General features: G+C 47.6%; 1 protein-coding gene and 1 long non-coding RNA gene across 4 annotated transcripts in view; one reads left to right on the top strand and one right to left on the bottom strand.

The window, feature by feature from the left end:
• Positions 1-12,434, top strand: part of LOC138554393 (zinc finger protein 268-like) — a 291,837-nt gene that overhangs the window by 260,963 nt on the left and 18,440 nt on the right. The window contains exon 2 of one of the 3 annotated variants that reach the window (XM_069642588.1): positions 2,661-2,673. The exons of the other annotated variants lie outside the window; for them this stretch is intronic. Within the exon in view, the coding sequence (XP_069498689.1) occupies positions 2,661-2,673 (13 nt within the window). The remainder of the gene's footprint in view (positions 1-2,660; positions 2,674-12,434) is intronic. 3 annotated transcript variants of the gene reach the window in all.
• LOC138554398 (uncharacterized) overlaps positions 1-12,434 on the bottom strand; it is a 58,404-nt gene that overhangs the window by 44,067 nt on the left and 1,903 nt on the right. Inside the window, exon 2 of the long non-coding RNA XR_011297401.1 lies at positions 9,549-9,599. This is a non-coding gene — a long non-coding RNA (uncharacterized lncRNA). The remainder of the gene's footprint in view (positions 1-9,548; positions 9,600-12,434) is intronic.

The raw sequence follows: 12,434 nt of genomic DNA, 5'->3' as shown, positions 1-12,434 counted from the left end.
ATCCTCCTCAAGTCTCTTCAGGCGTAACTTGTTTACTCCTAAAAGGCATCTTTGTGCCTCTGCCCAACTCCTTCTTGTCATAGTAACACTAGGATTATGGGTCTTGAAGTCTGTTAACAGGAAACTTAGTCTTGTTCACCATTGTAGTTGTGCAATAGCCCATTAATACCTTAGGGTCATCCGGGAAGTTGTTCTCCCACTCCCCCTGGTAGGATTTCCCCCCCCATGCGATTCGCCTCCACAGCGCCACCCCCAGGGACTGGATCAGGATGGGGCTGCCGTGCCCTGGCCACATGAGAGGCATTTTAGAACAGATTCTCTGTGAGAATCAGGTTTGATTCATCAACTCCCTGCACACGGTTTCTTCCTACAGCATGTCTCCACTTGTATACACGGTCTGGAAACGGGTCAGTCTCAATCACATGCACTGGTGAAACTGCAAAACTTCCTTTTCACTGCCTGCGTGCTCCTTAACCTGATGCCTAGCCTTCTGCTTACCGTAGTCCCCTTCTTGGTCTTGTGAGAAACCTGAGGGTATTCTCCCAATTAGATCCTGGGAATCCCTTATTCAGGTGGCCAGTGAAGAACTGGCCCTCTCTTATCGAAACCCTGAAGGCAGATGTGCAGGGAAATATCACCTGGGTAGGGGAGCCCAGGGTTATACTGCCCAAAGGGAGACGCGGTATCATACCGGGGAAGAAGGAGAGGAGGGTGAGATCCCTGATACATTTGTGGGCTGTACCACATCTACCCCCTTTCACCCATAGAATTTCTCCTACCCAAATCCATCATCACCTTCGTATATAACCAATCCCCTAGGATGCCACACCCTGTTGCATTAAGAAACCATCTCTCTCAGAATCCCTGCCTCCCGGTCCCCTATCTGAATACTCCCAATCATTCTCCTCCGCATGCCTCTGGTCATTCTGTCGCCAACACCCAGTCTACTTGGACTAAAAACTACTGTTCCTACAATCCGCCCAGTTTCTTTCACAATAACAATTCCGGTCATTTCTATCAACCTCCCCCCTCTAAGGTCATCAACTCTCCTAATACGAGGAGGATACTCTGACGCTCCAACCCTTCCCTTTCCCGAACTAAACACTTATTCACACCATAGAAAAAAAATGGACTAACCCCAAAGCCATTTATCTGATATGCCCCGACACAAGGGTCAGGCAAAGTCAGAAAATTAATCTGAATCACACACATCCGACGGCCCTTTCCTTTCCCTACAGGGATAAAAGGTGGAGCAAGAGAGCACAGTACGAGCAAGGCAGACCGCACTACGAGTAGACAAAATATAAGGGGCGCCTGCTTTTAAGTCTGTGGTCTATCAGGCAAAACAATAAAGCTAATGAAAATTAGACAATCCAGACCAGAGATAACAACTGATTACTCTTTCAATTTGTAATCATTAGCTATTTATATTGCAACAATCCATATATCAAATTACACAATGACAAATGTATTCATATAAAATGGCTCTTTGAACTTAGAACAAACACATCCCTCCAAACAAACTTCATTCACAACTTCTTCATGCATTCATCACATTCACAAACGATAGAAAAATGATATTTTGTTCATATCACAATAACAATAGCAGTTAGGGCATTTCTTAGTTCAACACTTGATCGATTTACAATGTGTCCATCTGTCAACATTCAGAGGATTGAAAAACTGTTTGTCGACATGTTTCGGTTGAGTTCTTAACGTGGGCAATGAATTCCCTTTGTGTATTATATTCAACCTTCTTCAGGACAAGAGACGATCGCCAAATCTGCGTGGTCACATAGAAAAGTGGGGGTGTATAAGGCAAAGAGGCCTTGGGTCTATAAAATAAGGAAAATACAAAAAAGATGTCATCTCTGTTTAATAAAAACCCATTTATTGAATAACAGCTCACTAATAGGGTTGCTGGTCACCATGGACGTGGAAGCATTATACACGTCGATTCCTCAAATGGCATGTCTAGAAGTACTAGCCGAAGTACTTGACACACGTAGTAAACCACATAAACCACCAACAGGGTTTATACTAGAGTGTTCGAGACTAGCAATGACAGAGAACTTCTTTCTCTTCAAAAAACAGCTTTTTAAACAACAAAAAGGGGTAAGCATGGGTGCCACCTTTGCCCCACACGTAGCCAATTTATACATGGCCAATTTTGAATCAAGAAACATCGACGACATCCTACAACGTATAATCCTATCAGCAATGCTATCAAGAAAATCATCAATAAGAATTGGGATTTAATCAAGAACCCGGGTACATTATCAAAGAAACCCATGTTTGCATTCAAACGAAATTGCAATTTGCGACAAAAGTTGGTGCACACCTACTATGAAAAACCCAAAGAGAACTCGATTTTGAACCAATGGGGACTTCCACCCATTATTGGACATTACAAATTGTATGTCCCTTTACCAAGACCAAACATACTTTTCAATATGGGACCAACACATGGACGATGAAGAATCACACTAACTGCCATACAAAAAATGCAATCTATGTCATCTCATGTCCGTGTCACTTACTATACGTTGGAAAAACCACAAGAGAGTTTAAAATACGTATTGGGGAACTCCGCTCGTTTATTAGAAACCATACAGCTGACAATCCTCTGGTAGACCACTTTGACAGACTTCACCATAAAGATACAGACATCAAGTGGTTCGTACTACAAACCATTTGCACCAAGTCAAGAGGCGGGGATATGGCTAGTGCTCTACATCGCCTGGAACAGAAATGGATCTATTCTTTAGATACGGTCCGCCATGGGTTAAATATTTCGGTGGAATGGAATGTCCTGAATAGATTTGGCAATCGTCTCCTGTCCTGAAGAAGGTTGAATATAATACACAAAGGGAATTCATTGCCCACGTTAAGAACTCAACCGAAACATGTCGACAAACAGTTTTTCTATCCTCTGAATGTTGACAGATGGACACATTGTAAATCAATCAAGTGTTGAACTAAGAACTGCCCTAACTGCTATTGTTATTGTGATATGAACAAAATATCATTTTTCTATCGTTTGTGAATGTGATGAATGCATGAAGAAGTTGTGAATGAAGTTTGTTTGGAGGGATGTGTTTGTTCTAAGTTCAAAGAGCCATTTTATATGAATATATTTGTCATTGTGTAATTTGATATATGGATTGTTGCAAAATAAATAGCTAATGATTACAAATTGAAAGAGTAATCATTTGTTATCTCTGGTCTGGATGGTCTAATTTTCATTAGACCGCACTACGAGACAGCTAGCCAGACCCGGCAGTTGAAGAGGAGGAGAAAAGCAGCAAATGTTGAGAGGCCCACGAAGCAAGACACGACCTTGCCCTTCTCGACAGAACCCTGGGAACCCTCCGCTGAAGGAATCGTAAGACCGAGGACAATATCCCAAGTGAGCTGCAGCAGAAGGCAAAGGTACACGGAGCGTATCGACACTGATACGCCGGAGCAAGGGAGACTCCTGCTTCTGTGGGACCAGCCTCGACTCCGGTTAATAAGAAAGCCAAGCGGTTCATCACAGCCTATGAGCCGAGGCGGGAGCCAATAAGAACCAGGCTGTGGTGAATGAAAGTCTCAAAGTGGCAAAATGAGAAAAGTTTAAAGAACTATAAGATTGTAGAGGGGAGAGCAGCTGCAGAAGGGGACCTACCCACGTGGGTGCTGCTCTGAGAGACTCTGATCAATCCCTGTCGGAGTGGAACTACAGATTCCAGAAGGCCCTAGGAGAGCTGCCAAGATAGGTCAAAGTGGCCATACAGTTCTCAGGCTAAGCCTTTGACAAAAGAACTGTAAAGAAAGCAAGGGAAGTGAATCCCGCCACATGAGAAAGCAAGGAAAGTGAATCCCATGAACATTGAAAGTAAATGTGAAGTTGGCAAGAGTAAACCCGGAAGAGGGATGCTGATGAGAGGGGGCAGAGTCTAAAGTCCCATGAAACAGCGGGCATCATTACGAGTATGGAGGTAGCCATGCCGCTTTCAGCGGCATGGCTACCCCCATACCAGGTACCAGGTCCCGCAAAAGGGGACTTACCGTGCCATTCCGACCTTGGAGGGCCCGGTAAATCCCTTTCGCGGTACCCGGACCCAGTACATCCCCATTCCCATTTGAGCCCCCATAGGGCTCAATGGGAATGGGGAGGATGCTAACAATGGGCCCGTTAATGACGGGCCTGTTAGCATCCTGGCCTGCTAGCGGGTCCCGCTAAGGACGCCTGGTCTAACCAGGCGTTCCAGAGCAGGACCCGCTGCAGACCTCATAATAGGGCGGCCCGGAATGAACGGTTCTGGTCTGATTAAGGTTGTGATGAAGGGGGCTAGGTCCCTAGCCGCCTCTTTGATAATGGAAGCCGGGCAGGTGTTACCCTGACAAGTGGATGGTTTGAGGGAGGTTATGATGTTCTCCACCTCCCGGGTAGAGACAGGTGAAAATTTGAGTCGAATAGCTGACTTGATCAGGTCTGGCAGAGTTGCGTGCGGACGAAGCGAGAGTCGGAGGTTTTATTTTTTGTTTTTAATTTCATCTTGTAGAAAGGATATTTTATTGAACAATGCTGACTGAATATTGGTGCACCAGGTCTTGTCATTGATGCATATTTCAGTTATGGGAGTAGGAGACTGCCATCTCACAAACCAAGATAATTTTACACCGATATGGCAAATTCACACTGAACCCAGTTTTATCTTACTGGAATCAGAAAGCTTTTCCATGCATTCTTTATGGCCTTGAAACGCAGCCGATCAGGACTCAACTCGCTCTTGAGAAATTGGAAGCCAAATTTTGGCGAAGCATCTTCTCTTTGCCACAATGTATCCCGGGCTGATGGCTTCGCTATGAACTTGGTTTAGTTTCACTCCATGCTGTCTATCTGTGGCGCCTTTGTGCTCTTTTCCATAAATGTTTGATTTCGACTGATTGTCCTAACATCCTACAAATTTTGTCGTCATACTTGTTTTCGACTACTCATGCCTTTGTACAAAAATGGATGAGGGAAGTTCACTTTGCTCTAGCCAGAGCTGATATCACCATAGATATCTTGGTCACAAATCCAGACAAAGCTAAACATATGTTATACAGCCACACCTGGATTGCGACCCAGACCAGATGTCTAAAATATAAGACCCATTGTAATCTACTTTTCTACCCTAAACACATGAAAATTATGGAATCGTACTTGGTAAAATCCCCTTCATCTGCAATGCGAAGTGCCATCCTAAGGCTGCGTTTCAACCTTTGGCCCACACGTCATTCAAGAAGGACACAACATCATAGATACACAAATTATTTTTTTTTCATTTTTGTGTGAATAGATCCTTGCCTGAATCACTTGAGCATCTTATTTCAGTTTGTCCTGCATTAGCAGAGTTGCAACGCATTTATTTTGGAGACCATGGTTCCTACTTGGGCTCTTTGGAAATGCAGCTATGATGGCCTTATATATTATGTGCCGGCAAAATGCTTATATCCAAGTAGCTTCTGTTAATGTTTTTAAAGCCCTCAAATTGGACTCATAATTTGTCCAGAAGTGTTGTTTCATAATGAATTGGTGTTATTCTTTTTAATTATGAAGTGTTACAAGAGCATACCCATTAATATCCAAAGACAGGTAGAGGAGGAGATTAATAAACTTCTAAAGCAACAGGCCATCAAGCTGGCAACAGGGCCCACCCGATGGGTATCCCCCATAGTACACGTTCCGAAGAAGTCCCTGGACGGCTCCATCAGACTATGTGTGGACATGAGGAGGGCTAATGAAGCAATAGAGTACAGCACCAGGCACCCTGAATAACGGACATGATACACCTACTGCATGGTGCCAGGTTCTTCTCCAAAGTTGGACATCACAAAAGGTTACCACCAGATTGAAATCACGCCAGACTCACGATATATCACCACCTTTGTCACTCACATGGGCCTATTCCAATACAAATGGCTCAGTTTTGGCACCTCGTCTGCTGCAGAGATCTTTCAGGAGGAAATCCACAAGGTAATTCGCCATGTTCCAAACTGTCTGAATTATTTGCATGACGTGCTGGTCTTTGGCAAGTCTAAAGAAGAACACAATGCGGCCCTGCACAAAGTCTGCTCAGCACTGGAGGCAGTGGGACTAACACTTAACAGAGCAAAATGAAAGTTCAGAAAGGGCTTGCTTAGATTCTTTGGAGAAGGACATGAGGCCAAACCAGGACTAAGTAGCAGCACTGAACACGGCCCAGCCACCCCAGAATGTCTCTGAGTTGCGGTCCTTTCTTTGTTTAGCGAGTTACTGCTCGAGGTACTTGCAAGACTACGCCACCATCAGCAATCCCCTCTGCGTACTAACCCGGAAGGACCAGCCATTCGAAAGGTCATCAGACTGCCACTGTGCTCTTCAGAGCATAAGGAACAACATTTCCAAGGCAGAGGACATGGCTTATCCCGACGAAGACCGGAAGACTGAAGTAATTGTGCCCTTCTGACGCAGAGGGACCCTTCAGACCCGAACGCCCGGTTCATAGTGGCCTATGCAAGCAGAAGCCTCATGATCACTGAAGAGACATAGGGCCTCATTACACAGTAGGCGGTAAGGGTTAACGGTCACCGGTAATGGTACTGGTGACCGTTAACCCTTACCGCCTTACTACGAAGTCCCTTTGCGGGTTGGTACTTTAACGCTGCTTTTAGCAGGCGTTAAAAAACGAACCCGCAAAGGGACCAGGGTGCTAATTACGGTACCGCAATTTGCGGTCCTTTATTAGCACCTTCCCCATTTCCATTATGCCCTATGGGGCAAAAATGGGAATGGGGAAGGGCAATGGAGGAAGGGGGAATTACCGCCTTCCCAACCTTGGAATAGGGCGGTTTTTCCCCTTTCTTCCATGGCGGTACCGGTAATTCACCGGCATGGACCAAGGTGCTATTAGCACCTTGGTTTACCGCCTACCGTGTAATGAGGCCCAAACTCTCAGGCCGAAAAAGTGAGCCTGGCAGTGGTGTGGGCCTGCAAGAACATTCACCTCTTCCATTTTGAGAAGGCATTCACAGTCATCACTGACCATTAGGCCCGCCCTCCTGACGATATTCAACAACACCAAGGTGAGAATTCCCCCGGAATAACCAGGTGTGGACTGCGGCTACAGGACTATACGTTTGAGATAGTGCGTCGCCCGGTCAAGGAGCACAACCCCGCCAACTACCTGTCCAGGCACCCCACAGTCTCCCCACATGTGGGCCCCTCCATTGCCGATTCTTACATTAAGTATGTTATCCACCACCTGCAACCCCTGCCAGTGGACTGGGCCACTGTGGGAAAAGCATGCGAAAGCATGCGAAAATGACCCGGGTTTGAAAATCGTGACCCACTGCATCAGAACAGGCAGGATGGCGCATATCAATAATAAAGCCAGACTGGAGCAAGACTCGGTGAGGGAAGACATAAGATCCTTGGAGCAAGTAAAAAACAAAACTGACAGTGGTGGACGATCACATCGTCATGAAGGGCTGCAAGGTTGTCCTCCCTTCAGCCCTGTGAGAACAGACAGTCATGCTGGCACACGAAGGCCACCGGGGAGGTGGTGTCCACAAAAGGGGCCTTGCATCAAAAGATGTGGTTCTCTAAGCTGGATTCCCTAGTAGACGAGGTTGTGGGCAGGTGCGACATCTGCATGCTGGTGGCGCAACCGGCGCTCCCCAACCCACTGCAGATGTCCCTGCTCCCAGAAGGTGTCTGGGAAGAAGTGGCCGTAGACTTCTTTGGACCCCTGCGCAATGGTACCTATGCATTGGTGATAATTGATTAACATTCTCGCTTCCCGGATGTACAGCTGATTGAGTCTACAGTCGTGACACGCGTCACCCACGCCCAAGACTGCATGTTGTTGACCTATGGTATACCAAAGATCATAAAGTCTGATAACGGTCCACCATTCGAGAACTTCACACGGTACATGGAGTTCCAAAAGATAACTCTGCAATAGCCCCAAGCCAATGGCATAGTGAAACTTTTTATAGCTAACATCAAGAAACCCCTGCAGACAGCCAACCTCATCAATAAACTGTTTGAGCAGGCGCTATACCAACTTCTATGGGAATACCGGCACACGCCGCACAGCACCAACAGGGACAGCCCATTGGACCTCATGTTTCGTCGAGTCATCAGAACGAGACTGCCTGAAGCCCCCGTTCCCACTCAGACCACACCCCAAGAACAACTGGTCAAGGCTCGAGATCAGGCAGGAACAGAAAGAATGAATGAATGAATGAAAGCGCTGACGCGCGGCAGGGATCGAAAGACTGCAAAAATGTAACCTGAGACAAAGTGGTGGTATGCCAGCTGATGTCGAGAAAAGAGGACCAACATTCGTGCCTGAACGGCTGGTAGTAACCAGCCGAAAAGGCACCATGATAACTGCCAGTGGAGAACACCAGCACTCCATAACAAGGAAAACAAGAGTGCGGGATAACTAGACAGTGTGTGCGCTGAGATTACAAATTACCACATGTGTAAATTAGACTGATGACTCAATATCCCCTGTAAAAAACAGCTGCAGTAGGTGTGGAACTGAAAGGCTTACCCAGCCAGTCGCAGAAGATGAATTTGTTAAAATGTTGCATTAGTCCACGCTGAACTCTAAATGATATTTCAAACTGAGCACTCTTAAAAAAAAAAAAAATGAAAACATATCTGGTATATGCCTGGAGAATGTTGTAATTTAATGAATATCAGTACATATTAGAGCATTCACTTTAATGTTCAAGAAACACAAGAACTAAAGTATGTCTAAAAGTCAGCCATATTCAAGAACCACCGAGATCAGCCCGGACTAGTGGAACATTTTAAAAAAATTCTCCAAAATAAGTAACTCACCCCAATTCAAAAAACTGGCAGGCACCCCGACACAGAGGTGGGAGCAATGGCCACCATGACAGATGGCCTGTTTTTCGATGATCCTTATCAAGGTGATGACGAGCAGTCAGAAGAAGAAGAGACAAATAGAGGCGACGGGGCATGTGTCCAGGAACTCCCTCTCCCCATAAGGCCTCAACGTTGCTGCATAAAACCCCAGAGACTAATTGAAGAAATGGGGTGAAGGCAGCAGTGACGCTGCATGTAAAAAAGGGGGGAGGAGTCACGTTGTGACGTACCAAGCCTGCATGCGCTCCCGCATCATTGTGGGGGCGGCCCCAAGTTGGGGCCCGATTGTTGGGGAAGTGACGTTGGGCTGGGGAGGGTAAAGGAAGGGAAGTTAAGTCACAGCTACGGAGAGAAACAATAAAGAAGGTTCTCCATATCATGCTGCGTGTGTTGCCTTTATTGAAGTAGGCGTGTGTTCTGCGGTGGAAGCCCCACTTGTGGGTGAGCGAGGTCCGCTCACACCACAACAGACCCTAAACCTGGATCAGGACACCACTTCCAGGAAGAGGCAGGAGGAATGGAGATAGGACAGGAGAGAAGAGGGGCATGAAGGGTCCAGGAACAGAGGGTGGAAGACAGGCGATCTCAAAAGCAAAGAACAACCTGTGCAGAGAAACAAACTACAGCAGTTATTTACCTTTCAGTGCCTGTGCTTCTTACGTTTTGCAGAGTAGGATGACACAATAGTCTAGAAATGGAAGACATGTGTTATTAATTAAATAGTATAAACACAATACATCATATGATATGGCATTTATAACGTGCCTATACACAAGTGTTTCAAGGCGCGACGAGGCAAGGGAGGAGAACAGAGGGAAGACAGACAATGATCCTACTAGGTCAGGTGTCCGTCAGATCACGCAAGTGCAAGGGAAGGGGGAAAAGGGGAAGGTGCAGGAGGGAAGGGGGTGGGGACAGTGCAGTACATGGGATAAAAAAAGAATAAATAAAAAAATAACAAAAAGTAAAGTACAGCCAGAAAGTGGCAAGTGCAAGGGTAAGTGCGGACATCAGGTTTCAAGTGCTGGTAGTGGGGCTCTAGGGAAACAGAAAACAGTCCCCAAGTGTCGGGGTTGCCAGGAAGGCAGTGCAGGTGTGCTACTGGCGGGGGCAGGGTCCTGGGCCCGAGATCAGAGGGTGGCCAGGTAACCAGTGCATTATCAGTTTCAGCCAGGAAGTCAGGAGAGGAGAAAAAGCAGAAGCAAAGCGAAAGGTTTTGAGGAGCTTCCGGAACCAGAGAGGATTCTCCTCAAGTTTCAGGGTGGCAGAGAGGCTGTTCCAGAGGGAGGCCCCAGCCGAAGAAAGAGATCTACCACCAACTCGTTGCTTGGAGAAGCGACTGACCCAGAGGGAGTTGGAGGTGGAAGAGCGAAGAGCTTGAGAAGGAAGATTCTTAGGAAGAGAGAGTTGAATGTATTGAGGCCCCAGGCCCCAGAAGGCCTTGTGGACAATGCAGAGGGTTTTGTACTTAATCCTCGCAGCCCTGGGAGCTGGTGTAGAGATTTCAGTCTGGAGAGATACGATCCCTGGGCTTGAGGCCAAGGGCAAGTCTCGCAGTCCTGTTCTGGATGAGTTGCAGAGGGCGGAGAGTAGGAGCAGGCAGATTTAGAAAGAGGCTGTTGCAATAGTCCAGCTTAGAGAGAACCAGAGCTCTGGAGACAGTGAGCTTCTGGGGGAAGGGGAGGAAAGGAAGAATACCTCTGAGGAGGTGCAGCTGGTAGTGTGACTTCTTAGAGATATCAGAGATGTGAGGAGAGAAGGGACGTGTGGAGTCGAAGATGACCCTGAGGTTTTTAACCTCACAGGTGGGAGCAGGAAGAGGGCCAAGAGAGGCCGGCCAGAGAGTGACAGGAAAGGAGGGAGCGGGTGTGCCAATGAGAATCTCTGTCTTACTGGCATTAAGGCAGAGATCATTGGTGGCACACCACTCCTGGATGGCAGACAGACAGTCGGAGAGGGAGAAGAGGTAACTGAGGGTAGCCTGAAAATGAGCCGAGTGTCATCTGCATTGCACTGGAAGTTGGGGCAGACTCAGAGCGCGGCAATGCGGTTGGCAAGAAGTGCCAGGTATTGGTTGAACAGCCAGGGAGTGAGGTTAGACCCCTGGGGAACACCACAGGTGAGCTAAAGATAGAGGAGAGGAAGGATTCAAGTTGAACCTGGGAGGATCGATCAGAGAGGAAAGAACTCGGCCACGGCAGGGCCTGGTCTGTGATCGCCAGGTTATCACAGAGATGGTTGAGCAGGATGGCATGGTTAACCGTGTCAAAGGCAGAAGAGAGAGATCAACTAAGATGAGGACACAGGGGGTGTTCGAATCAAGGTTGGAGAGCAGGTGTTCACGGATGTTCTGGAGAGCAGTTTCCGTGCTTCTGGCGGCTCTCAAGCCATACTGACGATTGATCAAGGAGACAACCAACAGATTCAGTGTGAATATTGAGCTGGGAGATGGCCAGCATTTCCAAGAGTTTGCCCAGGAAAGGAGTGATGCAGATTGGGCAATAGTTAGCCGGGCAGGATCGGTGGGCAGAGGGTTTCTTAAGAAGAGGTTGCCCAAGGGCGTGCTTCAGGGCGGAAGCAAAGACTCCCATGGCGAAGGAGTGGTTGCAGAAGTCAGCCAGGGCAGGGGCCAGGGAGTCAATGTGGTCCTTGATGGTTTTTCAGGAACAGGGGTGGACCTGTAGACAAGACTTTCATAAATTAGACTTGTCTATAGACTGCATCTGGGGAGAACAGGGGAAAGGCAGAGAAGGAGGGGGGCGGGGGAGAGGTGGCCGAAGAGGGGCCAGAGGAGGAGAGAGAGGACAAGATGTCCTGAGTTTTAGAGATGAAATGAGAAGCCAGTGCAGTGCAGCGGGACTGGGAAGGGAGAGCAGAGGTAGAGACTGACGCAGGATTGCCCAGTTCCTTGCAGATTTTAAAGAGTTCAGCCGAGTTGTTAGATGCTGCAGAGACGCGGGCTTGGATGTGAGCTCTCTTCTTGGTGAGGACAGAGAGCCGGTATTGCCTTTGGAGTAGGCGGCAGCCCAGTTTGTCAGAGGATGTACATGAAGCACGCCATTTCCTCTCAGCCACCCTGCACTTGTGTTTAAGGGTGACGAGGTCTGAGTCATATCAAGAGTTGCACTTGACTGTGGGCTTCAGGCGAATTCTCATGACAGGGGCAAGAACATTGAGAGTGTCAGATATAGCAGAGTGGAGCATGGAAAGGGCTGTGTCAGGGTGTGAGTTAGCCAAAGGGGGCGGGGGGTGAGAAAATGGCAGCAGAAGCCTCAACTGACACGCGCTTCATGGGTCGGATGACCGAGAAGGTGGGTGGCAGCGATTGAGTTGGCTTGAGATAGTGATCACTCCAGGAGAGAGGAGTGGTGAGAGGGATAGAAAGGGGGAGGTCTGAGGAGAGCAGAACATTCAGAGTGTGTCCTGCAGAGTGAGTCGGGCCAGATGGGAGAATAGAGAGTGAGAGAGAGTCGCAAATGTCACGAAAGAATCCAGAGTAAGGACATGGAGCCTCAAGGTGGAT

Source organism: Ambystoma mexicanum, unplaced genomic scaffold (assembly GCF_040938575.1).
Source record: "Ambystoma mexicanum isolate Mex_15411 unplaced genomic scaffold, UKY_AmexF1_1 Mex_scaf16, whole genome shotgun sequence".
NCBI lineage: Eukaryota > Metazoa > Chordata > Amphibia > Caudata > Ambystomatidae > Ambystoma > Ambystoma mexicanum.
This window is presented reverse-complemented; position numbering and strand designations above follow the sequence as displayed.